This window comes from Halichoeres trimaculatus, unplaced genomic scaffold, assembly GCF_033239565.1.
Source record: "Halichoeres trimaculatus isolate MK-OKI-2021-1 unplaced genomic scaffold, fHalTri1.1 fHalTri1_scaffold_13, whole genome shotgun sequence".
Taxonomy (NCBI): Eukaryota; Metazoa; Chordata; class Actinopteri; order Labriformes; family Labridae; genus Halichoeres; species Halichoeres trimaculatus.
This window is the reverse complement of record NW_027437191.1, coordinates 2,285,585-2,312,627: the sequence shown is the minus strand read 5'-3', so window position 1 is coordinate 2,312,627 and position 27,043 is coordinate 2,285,585. Positions and strand designations below refer to the sequence as shown.

Below are 27,043 nucleotides of genomic sequence, written 5' to 3'. Positions count from 1 at the left end.
GATCATCAAGGCACACAAACCCCTCCTCAGCCATGTAGGAGCTGCCAGTAAGCGAAACCCTCAAAATCAACATCACACCATAAAAAGAGGAATGTGCTGGATGCAGTGGAATAAAAAAATGAGCTGATTTTTTGAAATAACCTTTGTAAATGTAGATACTGTAACAAAGGGCATATTTCATCTTTTATCTAAAACCCTACTGACCTGTTTTATAATCAGTTTTTTGGTTCACAAAACTGTAAAGCAAAACATGCCAACCTGATGGGACCAGGAGGTTTGAGCACTGTGACTGATAAGCATAAATATGATATAATTTAAAGGGGTCATTGGTCCTTGGTCATTTCCACAGAATTAAACGTGGCCCTCTTTGGAAAACGTTTGAACGCCCCTGTTGCAAGCTTTAGCTGTGTCTCATTTCAGAGGCTGCAGCCTTTGGAAGACCCAGACTTCGTAGCCTGCATAGACCGCAAAAGCTGAATTAAACTGGATTAAGATGGTCTGGTCCATGAAGCATTTCCTGTTTGTCACCCTCGACGTCACACAGCATGGCCCTCAGCTGTCAGGCTTAAATTACTTTTCAAACACACATTAACCAAAACCTTACATTTAAAGCAGGTTTTTTCACAATTATATATTTTTTAAACTCTGCATAATAATAATAATAATAATAATAATAATAATAATAATAATAATAATAATAATAATAATAATAATAATAATAATTATTATTATTATTATTATTATTATTTTAATTATTATTATTATTATTATTTTCTTTATTGAGAGAGTATACATATAGAGTACATGTTCAACATTTGAACAAATACTGGGGGGGGGGGTGATACATTAAAAAAACTATAAAATAAAAGCTGCTGAAATTATTTAATGTCTTTTTTGAATTCCCTGTAAAAAATTAACAAATAAAAAAAATAACCAATAAGTTTTTTTCCAGGAGAATTTAAATTTATGAACATATTTTTATTTAATTACAAGAAGATTTATATAAAACTGTTTTCCTCAGTATTTTACTTGAAAAGAGCCCAAACAACACATTTTTACACAGAAAAACTAAATATTCTTTGATATTTTAGAAATACAATCACATAGTTGATGCCCGAAATCCTTCACATCTTGAAAATCAGGACTCCTTCTGGAGTTTGGCCGTGTCCATCATCTTTGGCGCTGACGCGCAATGGATCTTGGGATGCATAAGGCCATGAAGGATTCACCGAATCCGTCCTTCGTGCCACCTGAAAAGAAGGCTGGATTCGTCTGCTGCATTGGTAGGAGCCTTTGAAATGACACAGCCTTCGACGCTCCGCTGTGATGTAATCAGTCTTCAAATTCAGCCTTTGTAGGCTGCAGCCCCTGAATTGGGACACAGCCTATGTTTGTTGACAGCCCCATTTTTTAGGTACACATACTGGAGACTTTTATTTTCTCTCTCTGCCATCAAGTCTTCATGGAGATAAGGAAATCTCCCAATTTTCCTCCAAAATAAAGTCAGTGTGATGTGTTTCACTGGAAAAGTGGGTTTTCATAAGAAAATTGAGTTGATTGTCAAAGGACGTCAAAGGATGAAATAGATGCTAAAAGACAATTTAGTATTATAGTAAAATCAAGCAAAAGAATCCTGACTGAGCAAAAAGATGGTCAGGGTTTTTCCTTTACTTTCCAGAGGTCCCCAAGGTCCAAAGCTGGTCACTTATTTTTTTGTGAAGCAGTGCTCCTTGTAGCAGGCAGATTAGTAAAGCACCCTATCCTTTGAAGGAAAAGTAAATTCTTCTTAATGCACATTGAGAGCCATTGTTGATTTAACTCTGCTGTAAGGATGTTCTTTTCTTCAGGAACAACAAACTAACTCTGTTGGATTGTGCTCCTGAACAGCTGCATCAGGAGTTGGATCTTTGGATCTCAGTCTAGCTCTTGTTTGTGTTTCCAGGAAGTGTCTCTGGAGATGGATCGCCAGGGCTCAGCACAGAACTGTTGGCCACCCTGCATTCCCTGAGAGAAAACTCTGACTACACACTGCTGCCATACTCTCTGCACCAGGTGTGTGTTGGTGTGTGTCTTTGAATGTTTCAGAGAGGAAGCAGTTTTTATCTTCTACCTACAGGGAGAGTGTGTATGTCTCCAATTAAACAGAGTGACCATGTGTGTATATGTGTAGGTGTGTGTGTGTAGGTGTGTGTGTGTAGGTGTAGGTGTGTGTGTATGTGTGTGTGTGTGTGTGTGTGTGTGTGTGTGTGTGTGTGTGTGTGTGTGTGTGTGTGTGTGTGTGTGTGTGTGTGTGTGTGTGTGTGTGTGTGTGTGTGTGTCTGCTGACATACTAAAGTCTGACCTTTAAAGAAGAGATGAGTTTCCTCAGACAGTTAAGACAACAGGGGACAGTGTGTTGGAGCCACTCTCAGAAAGCCTGGTTTGTGATGTAAGAAGGTGAGCCTTTTCTCACTCTGGGATGTTCCTCTGAAATTAAATAGCTCAAAGCTTTATCTCTTGAGCTTAGCGTAGGAAGTTCAGGCCATAGGTCAAAACATCTCGAGCACAAAGAATGTGGAGTTGGGAGGGAACTGCATTGGAGTGTAGCTTGTGCACAGTTGCACAGTTGTGCAGTTCAGTTTAACAATAGCCAGCAGTGGAATCACAGTTTTTATACCTTGTCTGTGTCTTGTAGCTTACGTGTAATTTGTGGTTATATTTTTTGAAGAATTTTGTTACACTTCTGAAAACAAACGTTTTTGTGTTTTGACCTTAAGAGACATGAAGTGTATTAATGCTAAGAGACGAAAGAAGGCGCATACACTATGACTACCGGCTAGCCAACAGTTTTTGACCAGTACATGTGGAGTGTCTGAGAAATGTTGCTGAGACAGATTTAATCCAAAACTGTGAAGGTATTACATGGCTGTGCTCAGAGATTCTCCTTCACGTCATCAATCAACGCCTCCTGTGTGACTCAGTTACACTGTTGGATCTTAGAAGGCTTCTGTGTAGAGTTTCAAAATAAAAAGAAGTAAAAGGAGTGAGACACAAATAAAGTAAGCAGTTTATTGCAAACAACAATTAAAGGTTCATCAACTGATCCAAAGTTAAAAAAAAACCCTGAAACCTCATAAAATTAGGGATGGGTACTGAATTAGGTACTTTTATAGGTACTGACCAAATTCTGTCAAAAGTATCAAGTACCGATACACGTAGAATCAAAAGGTTCCATGTTTAGGTACCTAAACTCATTCTTGTGACTGTGAAGGAGTGGAAAAGTTGGTAATTTTCCATGCTGGACATCAAAACAGCATTACAAGGATATATACTGAGGGATAGATATGTTAAATTGAAAAAAAAAAAATCTTCACAATAAAAAAATGATAATTTTTACCACAAAAGCACAAAAAAGTACTGAAAATTGGTACCGTTAAGTACCGGTACCTATCAAGCCAAAATGGAAAGACATTTAATTTTGTTAAATCATAGTAGATTAGTTTATTTTAGGGAAATTATAGTAGTACTGGAGGTCTCCTTGGTAAATTTTTCTGCTGCAAAGAAAGAAGGCAGAGTAGAATAGGGGAGAGAGAGGGAGAGAGAAGCATGAGCAGGTGAGCTGCATGTTGCTTAATTAGACAGGCAGGTAGGAGCTGCAGGTAAATGTGCAGCAGGAGCAGAAGCTACAGCAAGGGCAGGAGCAGGAGTTAAAAGGAGACGTCAGAGACACCAACGGTCAGTTAGTCTGTCTACTTTGGTTATTGGAGGTTGATTTAAGTGATATTCTGTTGAATTGAAATGCTTATTGTCAATTTTTGTTCAGGGTTTCAACCTATTCTTATGAAGACAAATAAAAAGAAAAGAATCTTCATGAAAAAGGAATTGAGTTGTCCTGTGTCCTCTGAAGTTCTGCCTTTGGCCTTTACAAGTTCAGGCATCCTGCAAGTAACCCTTAAAGAACTTGACAGTTGAAACCCGCCATGTGGCAGTGAAGACTCAGGAGGATAAATGGCCTTAAAAGAGAAAGCTGTTGACGCATGAAGGAAATCATCTGCACTGTAACAAAAATTGCTTCACAAAATGGCAGAAGAAGCTTTTGGAAAGACAATCAAGCAGCTCAAGCAAGGGAGGAGTTCTGAAGCAAGGAATGTCAATGAGGCAAATGATGACTACAAGGCTGGTCTACTGGCAGAAATAGAAGCTGATGACCCTGATGGAAAGCTTAGCTAGCAACAGGAGGCTGACCTGGAAAAGACGACTGATGAATGTGAGAAAAAATTAAATGAAATAAGAGAAATTTTGCAAACCAACCTCTGGTCTCGATATGGGCAGAAAGAACTTCAAGCTGCAATCCAAGAAGCTGAGAGGGCTGGTGAAAATGTTGCTGCAACATCTGTCACTGCTGTTAATCGTGATGGCTATGAAATGCAATTTATGTTCATGGAGAAGCTGGTCAAAGAGGCCACAAAATGTCTTTCATCTTGGGAGCTGTGGATCCCAGACACAGAAAAGGCCATCCTAGAGGGCGTAGTCACAGGTCTAAAAGTGTTACATAACAAGCTTGAAGGAAGAAGAGCAGACTTTGTGTTTGCACAAAAAATTGAAGAGGAGGAGAAAGGTGCATCTGTGATGACTAAAATGGCAGCTGCAGCAAACATGGGACCACAAGCCATTGTAAGAATCAAGCCAATTAGTCTGTCCAGGTTTCATGGTTGCAAAAGGGAATTTCACAGATGGAAGAAAGACTGGGGGAACCTTCAAAAGCAAGGAGAGCCAACTGACTCAACCGGAGTGAAAAAGATGCAACTTCTGGACAGCATAGATGAAAAAATCTCACAAGACCTTCGACTCTCTACATACAACTCTGCCGATGACATCTTTAGAGTTCTCGAAAATCGGTATGGAAATAAATCTACAATTGCCCTGGAGATTGTTGAGGATTTAGAGAAAATTCCTGTGGTGAGGGAAAATCAACCAAGAAAAGTGATCGACCTGATCCAGTCAGTGGAGAAAGCCCTGGCTGACCTTTCAGAGCTTGGAGAGACAGATGCCATCAAAAATCCCCTGGTAACTAAGTGCATAGAAAGCAAACTACCTGATCTAATAAAGAGAGACTGGCTTGTCTTCATGGTAAACCCCAGTAATAACGTCACTACTGCAAACCACTTTGACAGCCTGCTGAAGTTCCTAAAAACCCAGGAGGAAATATTAGAAAAACTTGAACAGCTTGGTGTTGGTGACAAACAAGAAAGAGCAGACAAGAAGTTTGAAAGAAAGTTTTCAGCTGCCCGTTCTACAAAGAAGGACAGAGGCTGTGTTGTTAGTGGAGATATAAGACACAAAGATAAACTCTTCTTCTGCAAGCAGTTTTAAAGAACTGAAGCTGTCTGAGAAGTTAAATGCTGTGAAGAAACTGGGGGCATGTACAAAATGTTTAAAATGCCATGATGAAGAAAATGACTGTAGGGATACCTTCCTGTGCAGAAACAAAGATTGCAGAAGAGGAAGCTCTTCAGATCACCATTATTTCTTATGTTCTAAAGGAGAATCTAGAGATGAAGCAGGCAAAGTAGAAAGTAAGAAAAGACACAAGCTTGCTGAAGAACAAGAAAATATTATTGGCGAACTCTCTCCTGAAATGGCAGAAAAATTCAAGAAGGCTTTTACCAACACAACTGCAACGACAACTGTGCAGAAAAAATCGAGCTGGGTTGATGGAAACAAGTGGACTCGAGGAGTTACCAGTTATCATGATACTGCTGGAGGTAACAGCCAATGCTGGTCAGAAAGTTGGAACCCCGATTGACTTGGCATCAGACACCAATTACATCACCCACAGAGCGGCGAAGCGACTGAATTTAAGAAGTGAGAAAATCACCTTGGTTGTCCATGGAGTCGGGGGAATGGCAATGAGAGTTAGCAGCAGATGATATCTTCTAAAGGGGAGAGTCAAAACACCCAGGGGCACAGAAAAAGCTCATCAACTTGTTTGCTATGGTCTCAATGAAATTGCCAGAGTTCAAAAGACTGTCAAGGCAGAGCAGCTGAAAAAGTTCTTTCCAGAAACCAGCCTAGAAGATTTAAAAAGACCAGATGAAATTGAGCTACTTATCAGTCACAGAGAGGGACGACTGGCCCCACAAAGAGAGAAGTTCGTTGGTGACCTTGTCCTTTGGGACAGCCCACTGGGAAAAACTGTTGCTGGAGCTCACCCAGATCTCTTTGAAAAAGTAGAGAAAACCACACACAAGTCTGAAACACACTTTACACGCTCCATGAGAACAGCTGCAGTAAGATATGAGGAGTTTGTTGAGGCAGAGGCCCAGAGTACAGTTGCTGGCAGAGAGTTCTTGGATTGGTGGAGGTGGGATAGTATTGGAGCAGCCTGTGAACCAAGATGTGGAGGTTGTCAGTGTGGTAACTGTAATCCAGGAGGGAAAGAAATGACACTGATGGAGGAGAGAGAATTGGAAATCATAAAGCAAGGTCTCACCTATGTAAAAGCAGATAAACACAGTGATGCACCACACTGGGTCACAAAATATCCATGGATAGAAGATCCAGATTGTCTTCCCAACAACAGAACTGCAGTAGAGGCTACTTCTCTGAGAACAGAAAAGCCACTCAAAAGAGAGCCAGAGTGGCAAACTGCCTACAAACAGCAGGTGCATGAAATTGTGGAGAGAGGAGCAGCAAAAAGGCTCTCCAAGGAGACATTGGCCAACTGGACGGGACCAGTGTGGTATGTAAGTCACCTGGTGGCACCGAATCCCTCAAACCTGTTTTTTTTGCCTGTTTTTGCCTCCGCCTCCTTTGGGTCATCTAAACTTGCTGGTTAATTAAACCCTCACAAGTGTTTCCAGGAGGCTGTGTGAACGTTGTTCCAAGTGGTGAAGATGTCTTCATGGGGGATTATCCACTGTCTGGAACTGTCCATTTTTGTAAAACCATCCATCCATCCCCAAATGTTCTCAGTGTGATACAGATCAGAGTTACCATGTGTGCAGTGCAATCTGGAGAAGTGTAATTATTAAAATTAGTAATAAGAGATAAACTTTGCAGTGTCATTGAGTCACGTTAGAACATTTAGGACTGTGAACTTGGCTGTAGATGTACTCAGTCGTAACAGTATTGGGTTGTGAGAAGGAGGTAGAAAGTGGATGGGAAATAAACCCACTTAGAGACGTTAATCCGAACCATAATTAGTTTCATGTGACTTCATGTCTGGTTGGGTGTGTGCCTGGCTCTTTCCCTAAGTATGACTCCATCATGTGATTTTCATCTTTGGAGGACTTCAGTGAATTTCAAACACAAACATGTACGTTTGGTCCAGCAGCCTGCACTGTAAACCAGGATAGGTTCAGTTTACTTGAAAAAGCTTGTCAATCAGCGACCTTAAAAAAAACTAAGTAATGAAATAAGTTAATTTAACTCAACATCTTAAGTTGTTATGATCCTAAATTGTTCCACTGAATACCTTAATCAAATAAACCTGATGCTTATTTGTTACAAATCAAAATATTAATTAATGTTAAAAAATGTTGCGTATCACTGTCAAGCATAATAAGTTGACCTTACTCAAAAATGAAAGATGTGATATCAATAAATTTGCCTGATGAATTAAGTAAATGTGATCATAAAAAATTGAAACTGATCTGAACAACTAAATTAAATGACATTTTGACATATAGCTGGGTCTCATATCCACAGCGATCCCTCCTCACTCATGGTTACAGAATGCTGTCACAACAAAAATCAGCTCTAATTTCATAACTTTAGTAACCGTGAATGAGGAGAGAAGTCAGTAGATATGAGACCCTGCTGTACATTGATATAGTGCTCTTCAGGGGCACAGGTTGTTAGACCCCGTGGCACTTTCTGGTAGTTTGGCGACTTCTGCAATGTGCTTAATGGGTGATATATTTGTAAATAAAATGTTTGGCTGAACTATCATACTTCTTAGGCCAATTTCAAAAATGTAAAAAGATTTTTTTTTTTTGATGCAGACAGCCAGTCCACACCATGTGGAGCTTAGACAACTAATCAATGCCACAAGGAGCAGACAGCTGCTCTATGCTGTGATGCACAAACAAACTGTCTGTGTCATGTGGAGCACAGACAACCTGTGCCACCCCTGCACATCTAGAAGTACAGCAGGGTCTCATATCGACTGCATGTCCTCCTCACTCCAGTTACAAAACACAGTTGCCAAAACTAATGGTTTTAAGTTGTGCTTACTTCAACAGTAACACAAGTTAAATCTACTCAGAAATCATCAGTTTCAACTCTGAAAACTCAGACATTTGAATAAATTGAACTAATTAACAAATTTTAAGTTTTCATAGCTTGATCCAATTGAGTAATTTGAACTTTTGGGTTTGATAACATCACTGTACAGAGGCTCAGCAGCAGCCTGTGGATCTCTGTGTCCTCCTCAAAGCTCAGTCTCACACATGATCTCTGTACATCGTGGTTATACTTCACTTTAAGTTTCATTTTCAGTTCTCTGTGGGATGTGTGACCATCGTTTCTTATCTCTTTCAGATAGCAGAGGCCTACTTGCTCAAAGACGAATGTATCCTTTAAAGTGCTTGGTGATATCATCCTTTTTTTTTTTCAACCATTAGGACGTTCGCTGATCATCATATTTCCCATTGAGCCGTGTCTGTCCCAGACAGACATATATGCTGATTGAAAGAGAGGAAAGAATATGACATCAGCTCTGTTGAGTAAGCTTCGCTCTTATTTGATTGAAGGGAAGGTTTGCCTTAAGTAAGGCTTAACATCAGGGCTGCTTTGGGACTACACAGAGCCTTTGTAAATGGCCTGTACTTGTCTGTTGAAGGATTATTGATCTGAAAGGGACAACTCAAATCTGCCTGCTTCAGTGAAAATGTTTTCAAGCTTGGAAATCTGCAAAATAATATCAGAGGACAAAAACCTGTTGTTTTTCATCTTTTTTGACTCCCAGTCTCAGGGTGTTTCCCATACTTTGGCTGAAAGCCCTGAAGACTTGCAGTAATGGTTTCCCCTGGCTCTGTTTGTGCTGTTGACCTAGCAACAGCTCATTGCCAGTGGTGCTCCGATGAGGACTCTGTGTCAGTGAGTGTGGGGAGACAGGAAGAGGACAGCAGGATGTAAGGGGGCTTAACAAACCAGGGACTAAATGTTTGAAGAACTAGAGAAAGCTGAGGATAAGAGAGAAAAATACACTTCATAAGGAAAAAAGTATGATCTGAGGGGACAGAAACTTTAATCCTAGTGAGGAGGTGTGGTTGACCCCGTTGCTAAAGGCTGTGAATAGTTGGTACAGAAAGAGAAAACAAAACAAAAGAAGGCTCCATGCTCCTAGAAATAAATACAAAGTAAAATAAAGAGGCTGTGAGGATTTTTTTAGTGATCTTGAAAAAGTCTCCCTTGTAGATATATGCCTGATTGTAATCCACACTTTTAAATGAGATTATCAGCACCAATATTACAGGTTACAGGTTATTTTAAAATGCTACTACTTGTCTTCCCGATTGGGTCAAGCAGAACTGGACTGATTTACAGCACGTCAAAGTCTCTATGACAAAACCACACCAGCTGATCAAGTTTACTTGAGAGAAAAGAGATCAGTGTTTTTCTCTGCTGAAAATGATTTCTGTGATTAATTTTGTAGTGATGGTGGGCACTGTAGCCAAACTGTCAGACAGAAAGAGGACCCCCCCCCCCCCCCCCCTTCTCTTTATACTTCTCTCTCCTACTTTCTCTCCTCTTTCTGTCTCTCTAAACTCAACACAGTCGAGGCAGATGTTTGTTTAACATGAGTCTGGTTCTGTCCGAGGTTTCTGCCCGTTAAAGGGAAGTTTTTCCTTGCTATTGTAACTTGCTAAATGCTGCAAAGTCCTGTACTCATGGTGGATTGAGATGAGATGAGACTCCTTATCTTGTCTTGATGTTGGGTTTCTGCTCATAAAATTTTATTAACATTTATGGGTCTAGACCTGTAAATGTTTTTGTAAAGTGTCTTGAGATAATGTTTGTTATGGTTTGGCGCTATACAAATAAAGACTGATTAATTGATTGATTGATTGACAGAAGAGCAGAAGAAAGCTTAACAGGAGAGAGATAGCACATGGGCTAGGGGCTACAACACAAGCTAAAGCCTAATGTGCTTGTGTTAATGTTCATTCCAACCCACAGTCAGCAGTTATTCTGCAGTGGTCTGTTCAAACTTGAGAGTCTATCAATGAAATGAAGAGTGAGGTTACGTTAGCGCTGATTGGTGAGGTTGGAGTTGGTGAATGAGCGCTGGTAGGACATAACCAGAGCTACACATTACAGACATGTATAAGACATCAAGCACGACATATAAACAGCTACTAAACTACTGTACGGACTGACAGTTTGCTTGATCCCAGTTTCAATGTCCACTCTTAAGCTTCTTCTAAGTCCTCTCTCCTAACAGTTTCTCACTTTAGCAGCTCTCTGAAGGCCTCAGACGCTTGGTGGAAAACAAGGACTTATTGCAGGTTTAAAACACTCTTTTTTTCAGCATCGCGTCATTTGATCAAACAAAAGGGACTCGCATTCCTTTACTCCGTTTTGAGCCAATGTGAGCCAATGCGAATAACAAGTTGTCATGAGTTTATTGTGTTTCTTCCAAAGTATTGTTTAATTTGACCATCTGTTAAGATGATTCCTATGCATTTGTATGGATGGATGCAGAAATACTAGCTTAACAGGACATCTAGTCCACTTTTTGGACTTTGTGACATCAAATAGGAGGCCAACATTATGAGCCACACTTAATGCCTGATTTTTTTAAAATTAGAATTCTATTTTAGCAACAAATCGAAACCTTAACTTTGGTTTATAAAATATGATTTGAAAACTGGGCTCTCTTGTTTTTTTCACAGCCGGTCAGATTGAAAGTCTTAGAGTGTATCTTTAACAGTGATGTAACCAGACAAGTGGGCCATCCAGTTCCTGCAGCTGGAGAAGATGTATCATGAACGTCTGCTGTCCAACCTTGATGCCCTGCAGGAGAACTGGGGTACTGCATGAATCAGTTTCCTGTCTATGAAATATTAGAAGTTCTTGAAAGCTAAACACAAGCCTCTACAATGTTAAGAGAGGTACGTTTTCTCTTTATGCTTTTAATGTGCCCCCAGAAAGCCAGCTAAGGGAGAAGAAGAACACAGGAAGCAGCTTGCCTGCTGAGCCATGCTTCATTAGTCAGACACACATGGAGACCCTGAGCCAGATTTGCAGGACACACCTGAGGTATGCCACAACACACGATCACGACGGTCATTAGGTGAAGACTTTGAGATGCTCCTCATTAGTGCAATAGACAGACAGGTTCCATTTCCTCCTGGTATCCTCATTACTGTCAGACACAGACCTTTCAGTGGCCACTTTGAGTTTCTGCTATTGACTCCAGTCTGTGTCTGGAGGCTCACTGCAGACAGACTCGATGATAATGCATGAAGATACATAAAGAATATACACGGGGCTTGTTTAGGAAAACCAATATCTCTGGCAGGGCAGGAAAGATTTGGACATCAGACAAACAGTGCTGGTCTGCGTGCCAGACCCTGTTCCACCTATCATGTGACTCTCTTGGTATGTTATTGCAGCCCTCAGTCGTTTGGTGCAGGTGGATTTAGTTTAGGACAGTGGATGCCAAGTTATGCTGCAAAGGCTTGAGGGATATTTTATCATTTCTTAATGTTAAATAACGTCACATCTTGATCTGTTTTCCCCATTCTCTCTGTCTGTTCTGTCTTTTGCTATAACTTCTCTTTGCTTATTTCTTCCTTTCTGGGCTTCACTAAGACCCTCGCTCAGTATGGAACAGGTAAGAAACATGAACTTCTCAAAGTTTTTTTTTTTTTTGCTTAGTTTCAAATGTCATAATGAACCTCTGTACTCTCCGTTTGAACAGAACAGGCTGCATACGGGGCAGACGGGTGTTCAGAGTAGAATGGAGTCACTACACTTCTGCCATGAAAATGGTAAAAAGATCTTTCTGTTCATTTAAGTGCCCTACAAATGAGAAAATGCAAACTGCATGCTAACACACTCAGAGGACAGATAGCCCTCTCTGATTCCAGCTACACTAAAAAAGTATACCAACAGCCCAGTTTTTCCAGATTTTACCAAAATGATGCAGTTTAATGTCTCATTGTCCTCTAAAACAAATAAAAAAATCAAGTTTTAAAATAAATGATGGAATCAATTCATGAACCTGAACTTTGGACTCATCAGCGTAACCTCCTTTGTCAGATCTAACTGGACTCACTCCCGGCATAATGGGAGGTTATGAAAGTTTTCCTACAGCTCTTTTTCTTCTCTTAATCAGTAACTTTAATGCATGAGTTACAATACTTTATGCTTCATATTGGCTCCCATTAAACAGCATTTTTCAAAGAAAACATAAAAACACTTCATGTAAATATTGCCATTGCTTCAGCAGCAGCTCTGCTACTTGAATTATCTCTCAGTTTTCCCCTTGTACAGACCTCCAACCATTTCTAACAGAGAGGACTGTCGGGTGCTGTAAAGGCTGAGCTGTAGTAGCTGTGGATAAATGAAGACTTAGTGACAATAGAGTAAACTTCCCATCACCTCTTCTAATCTTCTCTCAAACCTCCCATCACCTCCTAATCCACTCATGGCCTTGTGATCTGCAGAGGGCCTCAGTGACACTACGCTAACACTACGTTCTCACGCAGCTCATTAGTAATCAATAACCAATGCTATTTCTGTCTCATACGCAAGCCAAAAGTCTGGGAACAACACCCCAGGGTGCAGAAACAGATCCCAGCACAAAGGGCTCGAATGCAGAACTGACAGACCATCAGGACAGGTGCAAGGAGGAGAAAGAGGAGGAGGGAGGAGAAGACGAGGAAGTGTATGAAGGAGGTGGAGTTGATGAGGAGAAAGAGGAGGAAGAGACGTGTGCGGAGACACCTGAGGAAGAGGAGGTGAAGGTGGAGTGGCCGACTGGAGTGGCTCAGGCTTCAGACAAGGACCTGGCCAAGCTGTCCAGCACAGAGGGGGTAGGAGTGAACTGTGCTTCTGCTGGTCTGTTGCATGTTTGTCTGCTGTAACGTCTGTTATTTAGAACAAGAAAACATTGAGATGTGTTATTTTTCTATCTGACATGACTACAACCTTGGTTTGAGATGAATGCAGAAAAGTGACTCACAGTAAATATTTTTCTCCTTTCTGCCTCTCTGTCATCAGCATATCATCCCACGATTATATTCCTCTTTCCTTCTCCACCCTGCCCTGATCTCTTTTTTTCTGCATTTAAAACTTTCTGCCAGAAAAAGAGTCAGACTGACTTGTTAAAGTTCTGTTCAGCTTTTTGTTTTTGCTGGGACACTCCCTTCAGTGATCTCCATGGTCCCCTTGGTGAGATCATCATAAACTTTCCCCATGTTCAAAAAGTCTCCACCCATGTTAAGCGGTGCAGCCTTAACACTTGGGATGTCTAGCCTGCCAGTGGGGTTAGATTACTGAGCCAGGGCCTGAGCCAAGACATCATGACCCAGCTGAAAGGCTGAGCTGTGAGGGCCTGGTACTTCCTCGAGGTGGACATGTAATGAGACCTGTTCCAGACCAGCAGGGCTGGCTGCAGTCCTCTTATTGATTAGGTCAGGAACAAAGCAGTTATGCAATCTGCCTTCCTTTTGCACTGAAATGCATGGCTATCTTTGCTTTTGACCAGGGAAGTTTACATTTTTTCCTGTCCTTTTTCAATAAATGCACAATGAACACATTTTTTGTTAGATAGAAGGAAAAGAGAGGCATGATGCTGTAACTAATAAACGCAAGCTTGTAACAGAAAGAAGACCAACAAACACTTTCATAGATCTAATCCTTTGTATTGTTTATTTGGTGTGAACTACAGAGACTTCGGGTTAGCAGACAGGGATTTCTTAAGAGATAAATGAAAACAAGCTCTGGCAGGGTTGTCCGATGGCTTGTTTTTGACAAGAATTGGTGTTATGGCTTGTATTCATGGACGTCAATGGAAGCAATAAGTAGGGCAAGAATTGGATCCGGTTTATTTGCTGACATCGATGTATTGCATTTTTCCATCATAACCACTCTACATGTTGGTTGAGCAAGAGGAAACAGTTGGATAGGATTCCAAGCATGTTTGTGTTGGATGGGAAATTGTGACCCCATTGTCAGAGGTTGCCTTCCCTTTTCACACACACCTTGATTCTTTGACTGGTAAAGGTTTGCACTTCACAGTTTAAGGAGTGTTTTGGAAATCCTAAAGACCTGTTACAGAGCTGCTCCACAGATTGCTCATCAGAATCAGAATCTGAAGTACTTTATTGATCCCAGAGGGGAAATTCAGTTGCATCCCCTCCAAAACAAGTAAGAACACACAGTGACATGAGAATACAGGAGTGGGAGAACCTTGGAGCTGCTAGTTTGCCAAGTGCCCCATTATAATAGATATGAAATAAAAACATTAGGGTAAAGACAGAGAAAAAAAGGTAAATTCCATTCAGGAGAGTAGAGCGTTATCAGCCTAACTCTCTTCAGCTCTCAACGAAGGCAGACGCTTTTCTTCTAGCTCCCTCCGCCCTATCTGTCCTGCTTGCTCTTGGTCTGTCTCTGTCTGAACGATCTGAGCCTCTCTTTGTATCCTATCCAAAACCCTAAAATCATGGATTTGATCGGCTGGTCTCTCAACGTAATTGATCAAATTTTCTTAACGAGGAAACTGGTCAAAGGGGAGCCCGCTTGTCCCAGCAGAACGTTTACGATCGACTCCTGGGATACCTGAAGGACCGTATGCCTGTCAATCCTTTACGTTGAGGATGTTGAAGACATCTACATATTTGGATTTATGATAACAGGCTTTCTGCTGTTTGGAGTTGGCAGGCTGCTACTGCTGCTAGCCACAAAAGCAGCCCGTCTTTGAGGGGTTGGGCAGGGCTATCAACACTCACAACCTTGGACTCAATGCCTTCATTGGTGTGTGTGTGTGTGTGTGTGTGTGTGTGTGTGTGTGTGTGTGTGTGTGTGTGTGTGTGTGTGTGTGTGTGTGTGTGTGTGTGTGTGTGTGTGTGTGTGTGTGTGTGTGTGTGTGTGTGTGTGTGTGCCTGATTGCTCCTGATTTGGAGCAGCTGTGGGAGCTTATATTTGTGCCTTGACTCCAGCTCCTGGTGCTGACTCATGGTCTCGCCTTCTGAAATAGTGAGAGGTTCTCAAAAGTTCTAGTGGCTTCTAGTGTTTCCAAGTGCCATTTTGAGCAGCTTCCAACTATTGTGGACTCTGGGTCTTGTTTTTACCCAGCTCTTTCTGTTAGGTGTTCCTGGCCATCTTTTGTGTTCCTTTTTGTCTTGAGGGTCTTCTACTTAGGATGTGGTCACACTGGCCAACCGTGCCGTGCCTCAGCATGCTTCAGCCCTAAAGCACATTTGGAAAGGCCAGTGTGACCGCAACTGTGCCGTGCTCAACCCCTCTGTGCTTTGGCACGCCTCGGAGAGGTGGGCTTCGGCATGGTTTACGTCATGCACCAGCACAAGCACGCGGACAGCGCGCGTGATCCTTCACGTATGATCACTGCGAGCGCATCCCTTGATGATCGATTTATAAGAAGCAGGGGTGTTAGAGGGCTGTGTCGGGTGAAAACGACTTACCATAAGTCCAAAAGTCTCTAAAGTTGTAGCAGTGCTCTCTGTGTCTCATTGTGCTGACTCTGATGAGATCGCGCTTCATGTAAACAGACGCTTCACGAAGACATAGGGGGGCCATGCGTGTGTGTGATACCAGCCAAAGTCTGGTTCATATAGGGGTAGTGTGACTGGCTGAACTCTCCAGCTGGGGAACAGCCCTGCGGGGGGGCAATCATGCTTAGGCATGGCACGGTTTGGATGACCAGTGTGACCACGTCCTTAGTTTCGGTTCAGCTGCGGGGCAGTGGTGGTTTTGTTTCTCATCTTTCTGACCTGTGTTTTTGTTATCTTAGCCCACTTAACGGCTCAGTATAGTTTTACCCTTTTTCCTCCACCCCTGTGATCACTTGTGGTCTTAGTGGTTTTCCCTTTGGGGTAACTTTGAGAACCCCCCTTCCCCCCTTTACGCATTTGTGTCCAAGTTTCCCCGTTCTGCCAGTGAGCGTCCGAGAAAGCTGCGTGCGAGCCCCCCATAGCTGAGCAGCGACACTTGTGCTAGCCTCAAGTTTTGTATGTTGTTATCATGTGCTTATATGCTGAGGTGTTTTTTTCTTGATCTCAAACTACACCCCCTGTTGGGAATAGTCTGGAATTGACCTTTTTCTCCCTCTTCTCTCCCAGTGTTGTTTTTTTTCATATCTACTGCAAAGGGGTGCTGGGTGGCTAGCTGCTCCTGGGTTTATCCCATTTCTGTGTTTTCCCATGTTTGTTTTCTTATATGTCTTGAAAGGGATGTAACTGAAATAGAATTTCCCCTTAGGGATCAATAAAGTATCCTGATTCTGAATCTACCAAGGCCGACAAGGAGTCGAAAGAGATACAGATTGTTTGGGTCAGGCCGACTCTGTGATTTTTGTCTGCCTCAAAGTCCCACTAGTCAACTGTGTGGTGTACCTAATTTGGTGGCCCATTACAGCAGAGCAAAGCTGACAAGTTCCCCAAGTTGTTGTCCATTTTGCGAAGAAGTCCAGGAATAACATCCTGCCTGCGATTAAGTTTGCATATCGCTTGAGTCTGAGTGTTGACAGCCCTGCACAATCCCTCAATGACAGGCAGCTTGTTGATTGCCAAAAGTGCCTGTGCCTTCTGTAGTTTGCGATAAATCAGGGAACTGCCAACTCCAAACAGCACAAAACCTGATATCATAATTCCAAATATGTAGAAATCTTCAGCATCCTCGATGGAAAGGATCGACAGGCATACGGTCCTCCAGGTATTCCAGGAGTCAATCGTATACCCGGCTACAAACGTTTCACCGGGGCAGATGGGCTCCCCTTTGCCCAGTTTCCTCGTTGAGAAAATTCGATCAATTGGGTTGAGAGACCAGCCGATCAAATCCATGATTTTAGGTTTTGGATAGGATACCAAGAGACGAAAATATGATTCAAGAGATTTTAACCTCAACCATAAATTCCAACAGTCACCTCTATAGTAAAGTAATCTTTGTAGAGGGGCTGTTACAGATACACTCTTCATCATGGTATTGACACAGCTCAGTAATTAACTGACCTACAAACCATGGCAGCAGATGAGGCTGACAGCTTGATGGTTAGCTCTGCTTCAGTAGTCAGTGTATATGGCCACGCTGTGTTGAGCTTTCTGCTCTCATTAGGAGAGGTGGTGTTTCATTTTCACCTGGAATACTGACCTCTGTTGACTGAACAGTGTGAAAAAACAAAGTCTGAGTTGAAAGATCCTTGAAGGATCTTAAAATGTGATCTTAGAATAGTCTCACTTTTATAAGCCACAATTTAATATGAGTTTACAGAGCATCCTGAAAGTACTCACTGAACTTCACTTTTTCCACATTTTGTTATGTTACAGTTGAATAAATGATTATTTTCCCTCAGAATTGTACACATAACACCTCATAATGACAACATGAAAAACATTCCTGAGAAACTTTTGCAGATTTATTAGAAATAAAAACCTAAGACCTCGCATGTAAATCTGTATTCACAGCCTTTGCTCAATTGTTTGTTGACTCACTTTTGGCAGCAGGTACAGCCTCAAGTCTTATTTTTAAGATGACGCCCCAAGCTTGGCTCACTTCTCTTTGTGCAGTTTGGCCCAACACCCCTCAGCTCCATCATGTTAGATGGGCAGTGTTGGTGCTCACTCATTTTCAGATCTCTCCAGAGACATTGGATTTAGGTCTTGGCTCTGGCTGGGCCCCTCAAGGACTTTCACAGTCCTCCTGAAGCCACTTCTTTACATCTTGGCTGTGATTTTAGTGTCGTTGTCTGGCTGAAAGATAAACCGTAGCCCCAGTCTAAGGTCCAAAGTGTTCTGGAGCAGGTTTTCATCCAGGATGCCTCTGTACATTGCTGCATTGATCTTTCCCTCAATCCTGGGTGGTCTCTCAGTTCCTGCTGCTGAAAAACATCCCCACAGCATGATGCTGCCACCACCATGCTTCACTGTAGGGGTGGTATTGTCCAGGTGATAAGTGCTGCCTGGTTTCCTCCAAAGAGTTCAATCTCTGTCTCATCGGAGCAGAGGATTTTCTTTCTCCTGGTCTGTGAGTCCTTCAGGGGCCTTTAGGAAGACTCCAGGTGGATTACCATGAGCCTTTTTGAGGAGTGGCTTCCTCTGGTCTCTCTAGCATACGGACCTGATAGGTGGATTGCTGCAGAGATGGTTGTGCTTCTGAACGCTTTCCCAGATTTGTGCCTGGAGACAAACCTGTCCCTGAGGTCTACAAGAGAGCTCCTTAGATTTCATGTTTGGTTTGTGCACTGACAGAGCATGTCAGTGCAGCATGTCACCTGTGGGACCTTATACAGACAGGTGTGTACCTTTCTACACCAGGTCTAATCAACTGAATTTACCACAAGTGGAATCACTTGAAAGCATAGGAATATCTCAAGGAGGATTAGAGGAAACCTGAGCTCAGTTTGAGCTTATTGGAAGAGACTGTATGTACATGTGCTGTCACAGTTTTATTTTTTAAAATTTTCAAAAAATCCTCTTTCACATTGTGTTTATGGGGTGTTGTGTGTGGAATTTTAAGGAAAAAATGAATGTATTCCATTTTGGGATGAGGCTGTAACATTACAACATGTGAAAAATATGAAGCGTTGAGAACTTGCCAGATGCACTGTAGAGTCACTCTTGCAAGTAATTAAAGTGATCTCAGAACAACCTCAGGTTTTACTAATGTTTTAATTATTTCAGAGATAGAATGAGAATGACAAGCATTTTTTAAATTTCACCTTTTAAAGCCCTGGATTGTGTATTTAAGAAATGCTTGTTTACTTTGTTTATTTTTGACTTACTTCAGAATTTAGTTGATGAATACCCTGCCTTGTCAATATTGTTTTCTTTCCTCTCAATGTACCCAACACACAACAAGGTAGACACTGACTGAACTTGTCAAAGATACTGACATGTTCTGTGTAACTAAAGTCTTTATCAGTTGGATGATGACACCCTCAAAAACCAGGTTCTTTGATCATTAGGCCTCTTTCCTTGTTTCTGTGTTTCCCTCAGAGCTCTGCTCCAGATGGTCTGGTCTCCATCCTGAAGAGGAGGAGGGCATCTCTGGATGGACTGCCTCCTCCCAGCACCACTGACACGAAACAGAACTCCAGACGTAAAGTTCGCTTCAGTGAGCCAGAAGATGGCATTGAGCAAGGTACAGTCAAACTTCTCTTCGTTAGCACTTTGATCAAACTTTGAAGCATGTGTTATGATGGATCATCAAACACATGCCTGTCTCAATATCCTGGAAGCAGAAAAGAGCACTTGTCCTGTTTGTCTTGTAGATGAGGTCGGTGGAGACTCCTGCCTGATCCTGCTGCTGCTGTGTCTGGTTACTGTGGTGATCAGCATCGGGGGAACTGCTCTGTATTGCACCCTGGTGGACACTTACTCCAACATTTGCACTGACTTCACTCAAAATGTTGACTTCTACGTTATAAATGTACGGAGGTTCTTTGAAGGCCTCAGACACTGGCTTCCTCTACGGACTTAGGCCCTTTGACCTGCGCTGCAGTGCTGTGGTCTACAAAGTGAAATAGAGCAGTGATGAGCAAGTCTTAAGTCTACAGTCTGAGTTCACTTTGATGGCCGTCAGGCCCACGGGTGCTGCCATTCAGAGTTTTAAAACCTTTTGATTTGTCCCAACTAAAGCGCGGGTCCTTTGGCTCAGAAAGACAAATGTTTTTTATCAGATGTTTGAGGACTGATGGTCAATCAAAGCAGTGCTAAACAAACTGTGAGAGGCCTGCATGTTGGGGGATGAGAATTTGAATCCCTTGTTCACAATGGTATGTGTTCATTCCTATCCTCAACTGAACCTTGAAGACACTGCACAGTTTGGCTCACAGCAACTTTCAACAGAAAAAGTTGACCTGTGTGCCAGTGATTGAATCACATCTGTACCAGTCATCCTAGATGTGTGAACATTTGTAAGTTGCTCCTGAAGCTTTTCTTGTCTTTGCTGTTTTATACTTCCAGATTTAAGCTGTCCTAGAGAGAACCTTTTGCTGTTTTAAATTTTTTACTTGTAACACAATTTTCCCTTTTAAATTCACATTATTGTTATTTCTTTATCACTTTGAGGAGCCGTTTACATGACAGTGGTTTTAGGTTGAAACCCAAAAGTAATGTTGCATTTCAGCCTCTTGTTTACATGGAAATGACGTTTCAGCTGACCTAAAGCTCAAACTTTTGAGAACAGCCTTCAGAGTGGATTTTTTTCTAAAATGCTGCAGCTACCATTGCTGTGTAAACACGAAGGCGGTGTTTTCAGTGGAAATGCTTACATCACACTCTGCTTCGTGCATACAACAGTCCAACAGTACCGTTGTTACAATCACCGTGGTTTACCATGTTGTGCTTGTGCTGCTCAATCTGCTGAATCCGCTGACTGTCTTTCAACAAAATGTGCATCTGTTTCTCCACTTCTGCACTCAGCATTCACTAGTACACCAGATGATTGGCCCAACTCTTTTTCAGTGGAGATCTACCAAAAGCAGCTTCTAGACAAGACAGTTATAGCGCAACCTACAGGCCTGGAGTCTACGTGTAAATGCAGATGTGTTTCTGTGTTCTAGCGTTTTTGGATGAAACGTCGTGTAAATGGGGCCATGATTGGCCTGTACACATTATACATCATGACACAAGGATTATATTGTTTTAATCTTGGTTTTCTTATACAGTTGAGCTTTCGTGATCCCTTTGTCAAATACATGTGGTCATTTTTAACTGAGCTGATTGTTTTAAAATGAACATTCTTTAGAGATGTGTTAAGCTGTGTGTGTGATATCAAGTGGTTTAAGAGCTCAATGAAATAGAAACAGAGTCACAAAACAGCCTACATGAATGGTTATCAGTATGCAGTACTGCCATTTAACTCCATAAACTCAGGCACTCCACTCTGTGTTCATGCTTTAGTGCTCAGTGTTGTCATGCCATGCTAAATTTCTGTCCTGGATAAGGATTGAACCCATTCTTTTTAAGCAGTGTGTGAGAACTGTTACACCATGATGATATCAAACCAACGCAGAGGGAGGTTAACAATGTGTGTAACACCATATCAAAATAAAAAAGCGTGCGTAATCAAATCAACGCCATTCCTGGGCTTTGGTTTTTTTGACTGGGGCTTTTTATTTTCTCCTGCTGTGCTGCTCTCCACCTGTGTGCAAGTAATGTTCATCTCCTGCAGGAGACCTGCCACCCCTCCCCTGTGCCTCAACATTTTCACAGTATTTATAAATGAGCATTTGATTGTTTTTGAAGCATCTGCTAAAGAGACCCTGTGACTTAATCCACATTTTGATGTTTACATTTCATTTGACCACTCAATACCAGTTACTGTTGACTGTAACCATGACAAAAAGGAACACCTGGCTCTCTATTTAATTCTCAGATGAGTGCATCCCATAACTCTTTCAGAAAACACACAAATGTTGGCTGCTGAGCACACACAAAATAACTCATCTTAACAGAAACATGCTCGCTATCCAGTCCGTTACAGTATCAACATGAAAAAATCCTGAGAAATTGCAAATCTAGAGTACAGCAGGTGAATGGGTTAAAAACGGGAGAAATCAGGAGTGTTGCCAGCTATCTAAGGTCTGTTCTTACAGGCCTCCAGAAGGCTGTCCAATCAGAGTAAAGGGGTTTTGTGAAGCGGGGAGCTTTAAGGAGAAAGAGGCTGGAAAAGTTTTTTTAAAAAACAAAACAAAGCAAAAAAACAAACAAACAAAACAACAATAACAACAAAAACTCCACCAGAATGAGAAAAAATGTGATTTCTTTTTCTGGCTTTAAAATATTTTATGTTAAGTTACTAAAGGGCAACCAGATGGAAAGCCTAGAAAAGCACAATACCCCCCTTTAACAAATTATGTTAGATGCTAAATTATGATGCTTTGTTTTCCCACACTAAGTTAGACTCTCTGTTTGGATGGATTTGGCTGTTTTGGCATCATTTAGTCCAACAACAGCTTTATGGAGCAACGCCTGTGTTTCCAGGCCAGGACAGTTGACACAGTGGAAGTGCAAGTAATTTTCACAAAGAAAAGTGAAATTTGTTTCAGCATGTTTACTTCTTCCACGGCCTTGCAATTAAGTTTTTACATTGTGAAATAATTTCTAACTCCTTTTTAAATTCTAAAGTTTGAAAGTGATGACTACTCTTGTCTTTTCATTGTGGATTTTGCACCATGAAGCCCACCTGTTGGTGGTACAATATTTATGTTCTGTTTTATGTCCACCAGTGAACACCAAAATAAAAGAATTACAAGACTTTTGCTGTCTTTTTTTCTTTTTGTAAGATGGAAAGCAATGAAACACTACACTTCATTAGAGTCTTTTTGGATATTTTAGCTACAATCATAACACATCCAATTTACGATGGAAGCATGACTGTCAATGACAGTGAACGAAAGAGCATTTCTGTCGATGAGACCATGAAAAGAGTGTTGACCCAGAGTTTGTGGGAATGGTGATTTAATCCTGCAACAAAGTGATGGGTTGACTTTGATGTCACAACACTTTCTGGAGCAGCTAGACATGTTGTGGAAGCAAGTCTCATCTGTCATCACGCATGTTTGGTAACTTTCTACAATGCAACATGGATACTTACAAAAATAAAAAAAAATTTAAATCCTGCTTAGGCTGCAATAAAGAGCTGGATATTTCATCACAGAAGTTGTGAATAATGCAAACACATTGCTGGGTGTTTCTGGGTAGTTGAGAGAGGCAGAGAGGTCACTTCAGATCATTTAGTTATTTTTGAGATAACTACTTTGAAAGTAAACATAATCATGTGTTTTAGTGACTTTAAAGCTACTGCCAATGCATGAGAGCAAACCCTCACAGAGTTAATGGACTTGTAAGTGGTTGAAACACTGAATATTTGACCTCTTGAGGAAACACATGATGATAATATTTTTTTTCATCTACTAAACAGCAGTGATGGGAAGCTAGACACAGTTAATGACAGTACATCAAACTGTCAGAAAAAATAACAGATGATGGAAAAAGTATAAAAGAAAAACTGGTTGTTAATCCCTTTACTCCGTATTTAAGAAAAAAAACAACAACAGAAAAACAGATCAGGGATATTCTTAAACCTTGGATATGTTGACAGGGGTCCTTAAAAAATATGAAGAATTCAAGAAAGTCACTAAACCAACAATTTATCACCACTTCACAGGATGGTGTGTTTGAGTCTCTATTTTTGTATTAATACTCGAGATTCTCACTGATGACGCTGTCTTTTTAGCCTCACATCCAGCAACTTGTTAAGTAATTGAAGTGGTCTGTATTCCATAATTAAGTCATGCTATTCATTTGCTGCAAAGGTAGGACTCGTGGCTGTCATGCATTTGTCAGATTATGTTAACGTGTTAATTATGCATGCCGTTTGGTTGCTTCCTCCCCCTCATTTTTTTAACACTCAATCACTGCTATTCATTATTTACAAGACAACTGTTCATATGCTTTTCTTTCGTTTATATCATTGAAGTCATTTAAAAGCCTGGAAGCTTCAGTCATTGTTTTGTGGCCCAATCACTGATCCCTTTTTGTCTCTTGTTTTGTCCTCAGACCTTACAGTGCATCTTGAAATGGGAGAAAGGAATCTGAGTGAGCTGGTCTCTAAATGTTTTACAGCAGGCTGAAGGAGCTGGAGGAGATGCTTGTCTAGTGACTTCCTGTTATGTTATCAGGAGATGCCGACATGTTTTTTTTTTTTAAATCATTAGGTGCTACTCTGTAACTTTGCTGGAATGTGCTGCTGCTGGTCTTGGCCAAGGCACTCATGGTGCTTTTTGGTTAACTATAGGTTTCAAATAAAAATAATTGATAACTAACTATCTAACTAACTAACTAACTAACTAACTAAATAAATAAATAAATATCCAATGGGGCACATTTGGTGTCCTCAATGCATTATCGGTAATATGGAACACATTCCATGGTGTGTTTTGTCTTTTCTAAGATTTGTTCAAAGGCTGCTTGGAAAAGTGAAAAACAAATCATTGAATTGAAATTAAACAACAACAACAACAACAACAACAACAACAACAACAACAACAACAACAACAACAACAACAACAACCACATCAACAACAACAACAACATCAAAAACAACAAATGTATCCCCGGGAGACAATCAAAATATACTTCAAATATCTAAAATACCAAATCACACATGAATATTTGACTTGAGCATGCGTGCGTGTTTCATGAAATGCCTGCATTTTGCCACAAGATGGCGATGCTGATTCGCCACAGAATAACCCACCATTTTATTTTCTCCGTTCACCTTCAGCCCCACATTCAGACTGGACGGAGAGGTGCCCAAAGCATCATCATAACCCCGAAGATAAAGACTGGCATTTGTCCCGTATTCGTCGTATTACGGCCTTCATGTAGGGATTGCTTTTTAGATGATTCATCGACAGCACGCTGGATTTGCTTTGTGTTGCTTCTCCCCGGATCAAACACAAAACAAATTTATATGACAGATTTTTCATTGCACTTTTTATTGTGTGCCTGAGGTATTGGTACTCAAGACACACTTTAAAGGTACACTGTACCTTTGAAGTGTCTCTTGAGTGGCAGTCACATAAGCATAAGCATAAAACACGATTATTCGTGTATTTAAAGGCAGGACCATATACAGTCGATGGGCAGAACTGCAGGAGTGATTTCCACCAATCAGCGAGCAGAACATCGGAACTGACGTTTCCAGGCGGGACCGGGCGGGACCTCAAACTAAAACATCAACAATGGCGGCGGCTGTCACCTCTAGCCGACCGTACCACATCATTATTTTCGGTGCTTCAGGATTCAGCGGGCGGTTTGTGCTGGAGGAGGTCGCCCGTCATGCTGCAGGGAGTCCCGGCGGTACCCCCCTGAAATGGGCCGTGGCCGGGAGGAACAGGCAGCGCCTGGAAGACGTGTTGAAACAGGCAGCAGAAAGGCTGTGTATGTGCTTAACGGGTGTTTAGTTCACTGACATTTCAGTAACGATCAAATGTCACTGCCGCGGGATACTTTACACACCTGACTTACTGTCAGACAGACTGACTGACTGCCTGACCAAAGAATCACTCTGAGCTCATTGTCTTGTGCTCTTAGTGGTTTTGTAGGTAGAGAGTTATAGCTTGACTTGACACCTGATTTAAGATGAAGGGGGGAAAAGTATATATATATATATATATATATATATATATATATATATATATATATATATATATATATATATGTGTGTGTGTGTGTGTGTGTGTGTGTGTGTGTGTGTGTATAGTTACTTAGTTACTACAAAACAGCTCTGCAAGTTTTTCAATTGGAAGCTGGAGCTTAGGTTGACTGAAAAGCAGTTGGATGTCAATGACAGCACTCTTATACAGTCGACAGCAGCCTACAGTGTTTGAGGACACATTGTACGACTACATGAATACTGGAATACATGCCTGAGCACCGACACAGCTTATAGCACTTGGACGTACGAGAGTCAAATGCATTTTAAGTGATCTTTTAAAAATGCCAGCTGTGTAAGTCAGAGTTTTCGTAAATGACTCATGCCCAGGTTTAAGTCTGAAAATGATTGGTTATGGCCTGCTGTATATTTGATTGACGCATTCTTAGCCTGACCTGAACACCTGTGTCTTAGAGTTACTCTCAGAACAATCAGTGAATGAAAACCCCTTTTCTTCTCTTTGTCAGCCATGCCTGAGCTGAGAACAGACATTGAAATCATTGTAGCAGACGTGTCCAATGAGGAGTCCTTGGCACTCATGTGCCAGCGAGGCTTGGTGATTCTTAACTGTGTTGGACCTGTGAGTATGCAGTCCAGAGTGTTTCAGGGAAGGAGAGGACTCTTAAAAAACAGCATTAAGAGAATGAAAATATTGTCATCTTGTGCTGAACACTCCTGTCCATGGTCTCTTTGGTTCCTCAGTACAGGTTTTATGGTGAACCAGTGGTCAAAGCATGTGTAACATATGGAGCTCACTACATAGACATCAGTGGGGAGCCTCAGGTAGGATTTTAATGTTCATTTCTGTGGTTATTTAAGTTTTGAATCACTGATTGTATCTTTGTACTGAACTTAAAGTAACCCAAATGTTTTAAGACCTTCTTAGATTTTTGATTCATGGTGATCTCATTCTCTTTGATTCATAAATGTGTATCTTTTAAACCTCTTCCTGCTCCAGTTCCTGGAACGTATGCAGCTGGAGTACCACACTAAGGCCTTAGACAAAGGGGTCTATGTGATTGGCAGCTGTGGCTTTGATTCCATACCTGCAGACCTTGGTATTCTGCATATGCAGAGGCAGTTTAAAGGTAGAGAACATGACACAATTTGACTGAGCAATGTTTTTTTTTTAACTAGCTTGAATAGTAAATGCATAGACAAAAAAATTGGGATATTATGTTGGAGAGTTTTTTTTAACAACTAAAGAACTGATAAAAATGAAGAAAAGATAAAAATGATTTTTTGAATTTTTGTAAACATGAATTTTATCCATTATTTTCAGGAACATTAACAGCTGTGGAGAGCTTCCTGAAGTTCAACTTTGGACCTGAGGTAAGCCTGAACAACCACAGCCATTGCAATGCATGATGAGAAATGTAGTCTAACACACTTTCTTCAGTGCTTTTTTAATTAATGCAATGAGCTTATGTTTTAATAAAATAGTTGTTTACATATCTCAGAGAAATACTGAGAAACTGAACTGAAATACGCTCTTAAAGAAGCTCATGGGTCACATCGTGCTCTGCATGTTCAGAAGATACAGTCCTCAGAGTGGATGATCAGTGGCTGATCCCACCTGTGGCCCTTTTCAACTCTGTTACATTAAATGTAAACAAAAAGTCCAGGAAGCAATCTGGATAACAGAAAA

The 27,043-nt window shown here is 41.2% G+C and overlaps 2 protein-coding genes across 5 annotated transcripts in view; both read left to right on the top strand.

The window, feature by feature from the left end:
• Positions 1 to 22,430, top strand: part of cnstb (consortin, connexin sorting protein b) — a 38,773-nt gene extending 16,343 nt beyond the window's left edge. For 2 of the 3 annotated variants that reach the window (XM_074684999.1, XM_074684998.1), the window contains exons 3-11: positions 1,943 to 2,052; positions 8,524 to 8,554; positions 10,931 to 11,017; positions 11,136 to 11,247; positions 11,803 to 11,824; positions 11,912 to 11,981; positions 12,748 to 13,028; positions 19,167 to 19,311; positions 19,442 to 22,430. In XM_074684999.1, coding sequence (XP_074541100.1) covers positions 1,943 to 2,052; positions 8,524 to 8,554; positions 10,931 to 11,017; positions 11,136 to 11,247; positions 11,803 to 11,824; positions 11,912 to 11,981; positions 12,748 to 13,028; positions 19,167 to 19,311; positions 19,442 to 19,650 — 1,067 coding nt within the window. In that variant the 3' untranslated portion in view covers positions 19,651 to 22,430. Of the gene's footprint in view, positions 1 to 1,942; positions 2,053 to 2,096; positions 3,715 to 3,802; positions 6,722 to 8,523; positions 8,555 to 10,930; positions 11,018 to 11,135; positions 11,248 to 11,802; positions 11,825 to 11,911; positions 11,982 to 12,747; positions 13,029 to 19,166; positions 19,312 to 19,441 lie in introns of those variants that run through there. The other variant, XR_012599433.1, reaches the window with a different exon arrangement.
• A 2,044-nt stretch (positions 22,431 to 24,474) lies between these two features.
• Positions 24,475 to 27,043, top strand: part of sccpdhb (saccharopine dehydrogenase b) — a 30,425-nt gene continuing 27,856 nt past the window's right edge. Inside the window, exons 1-5 of one of the 2 annotated variants that reach the window (XM_074685278.1) lie at positions 24,475 to 25,121; positions 25,863 to 25,975; positions 26,098 to 26,178; positions 26,354 to 26,483; positions 26,678 to 26,727. In XM_074685278.1, the coding sequence (XP_074541379.1) occupies positions 24,923 to 25,121; positions 25,863 to 25,975; positions 26,098 to 26,178; positions 26,354 to 26,483; positions 26,678 to 26,727 (573 nt within the window). In that variant the 5' untranslated portion in view covers positions 24,475 to 24,922. The remainder of the gene's footprint in view (positions 25,122 to 25,862; positions 25,976 to 26,097; positions 26,179 to 26,353; positions 26,484 to 26,677; positions 26,728 to 27,043) is intronic. The other variant, XM_074685277.1, reaches the window with a different exon arrangement.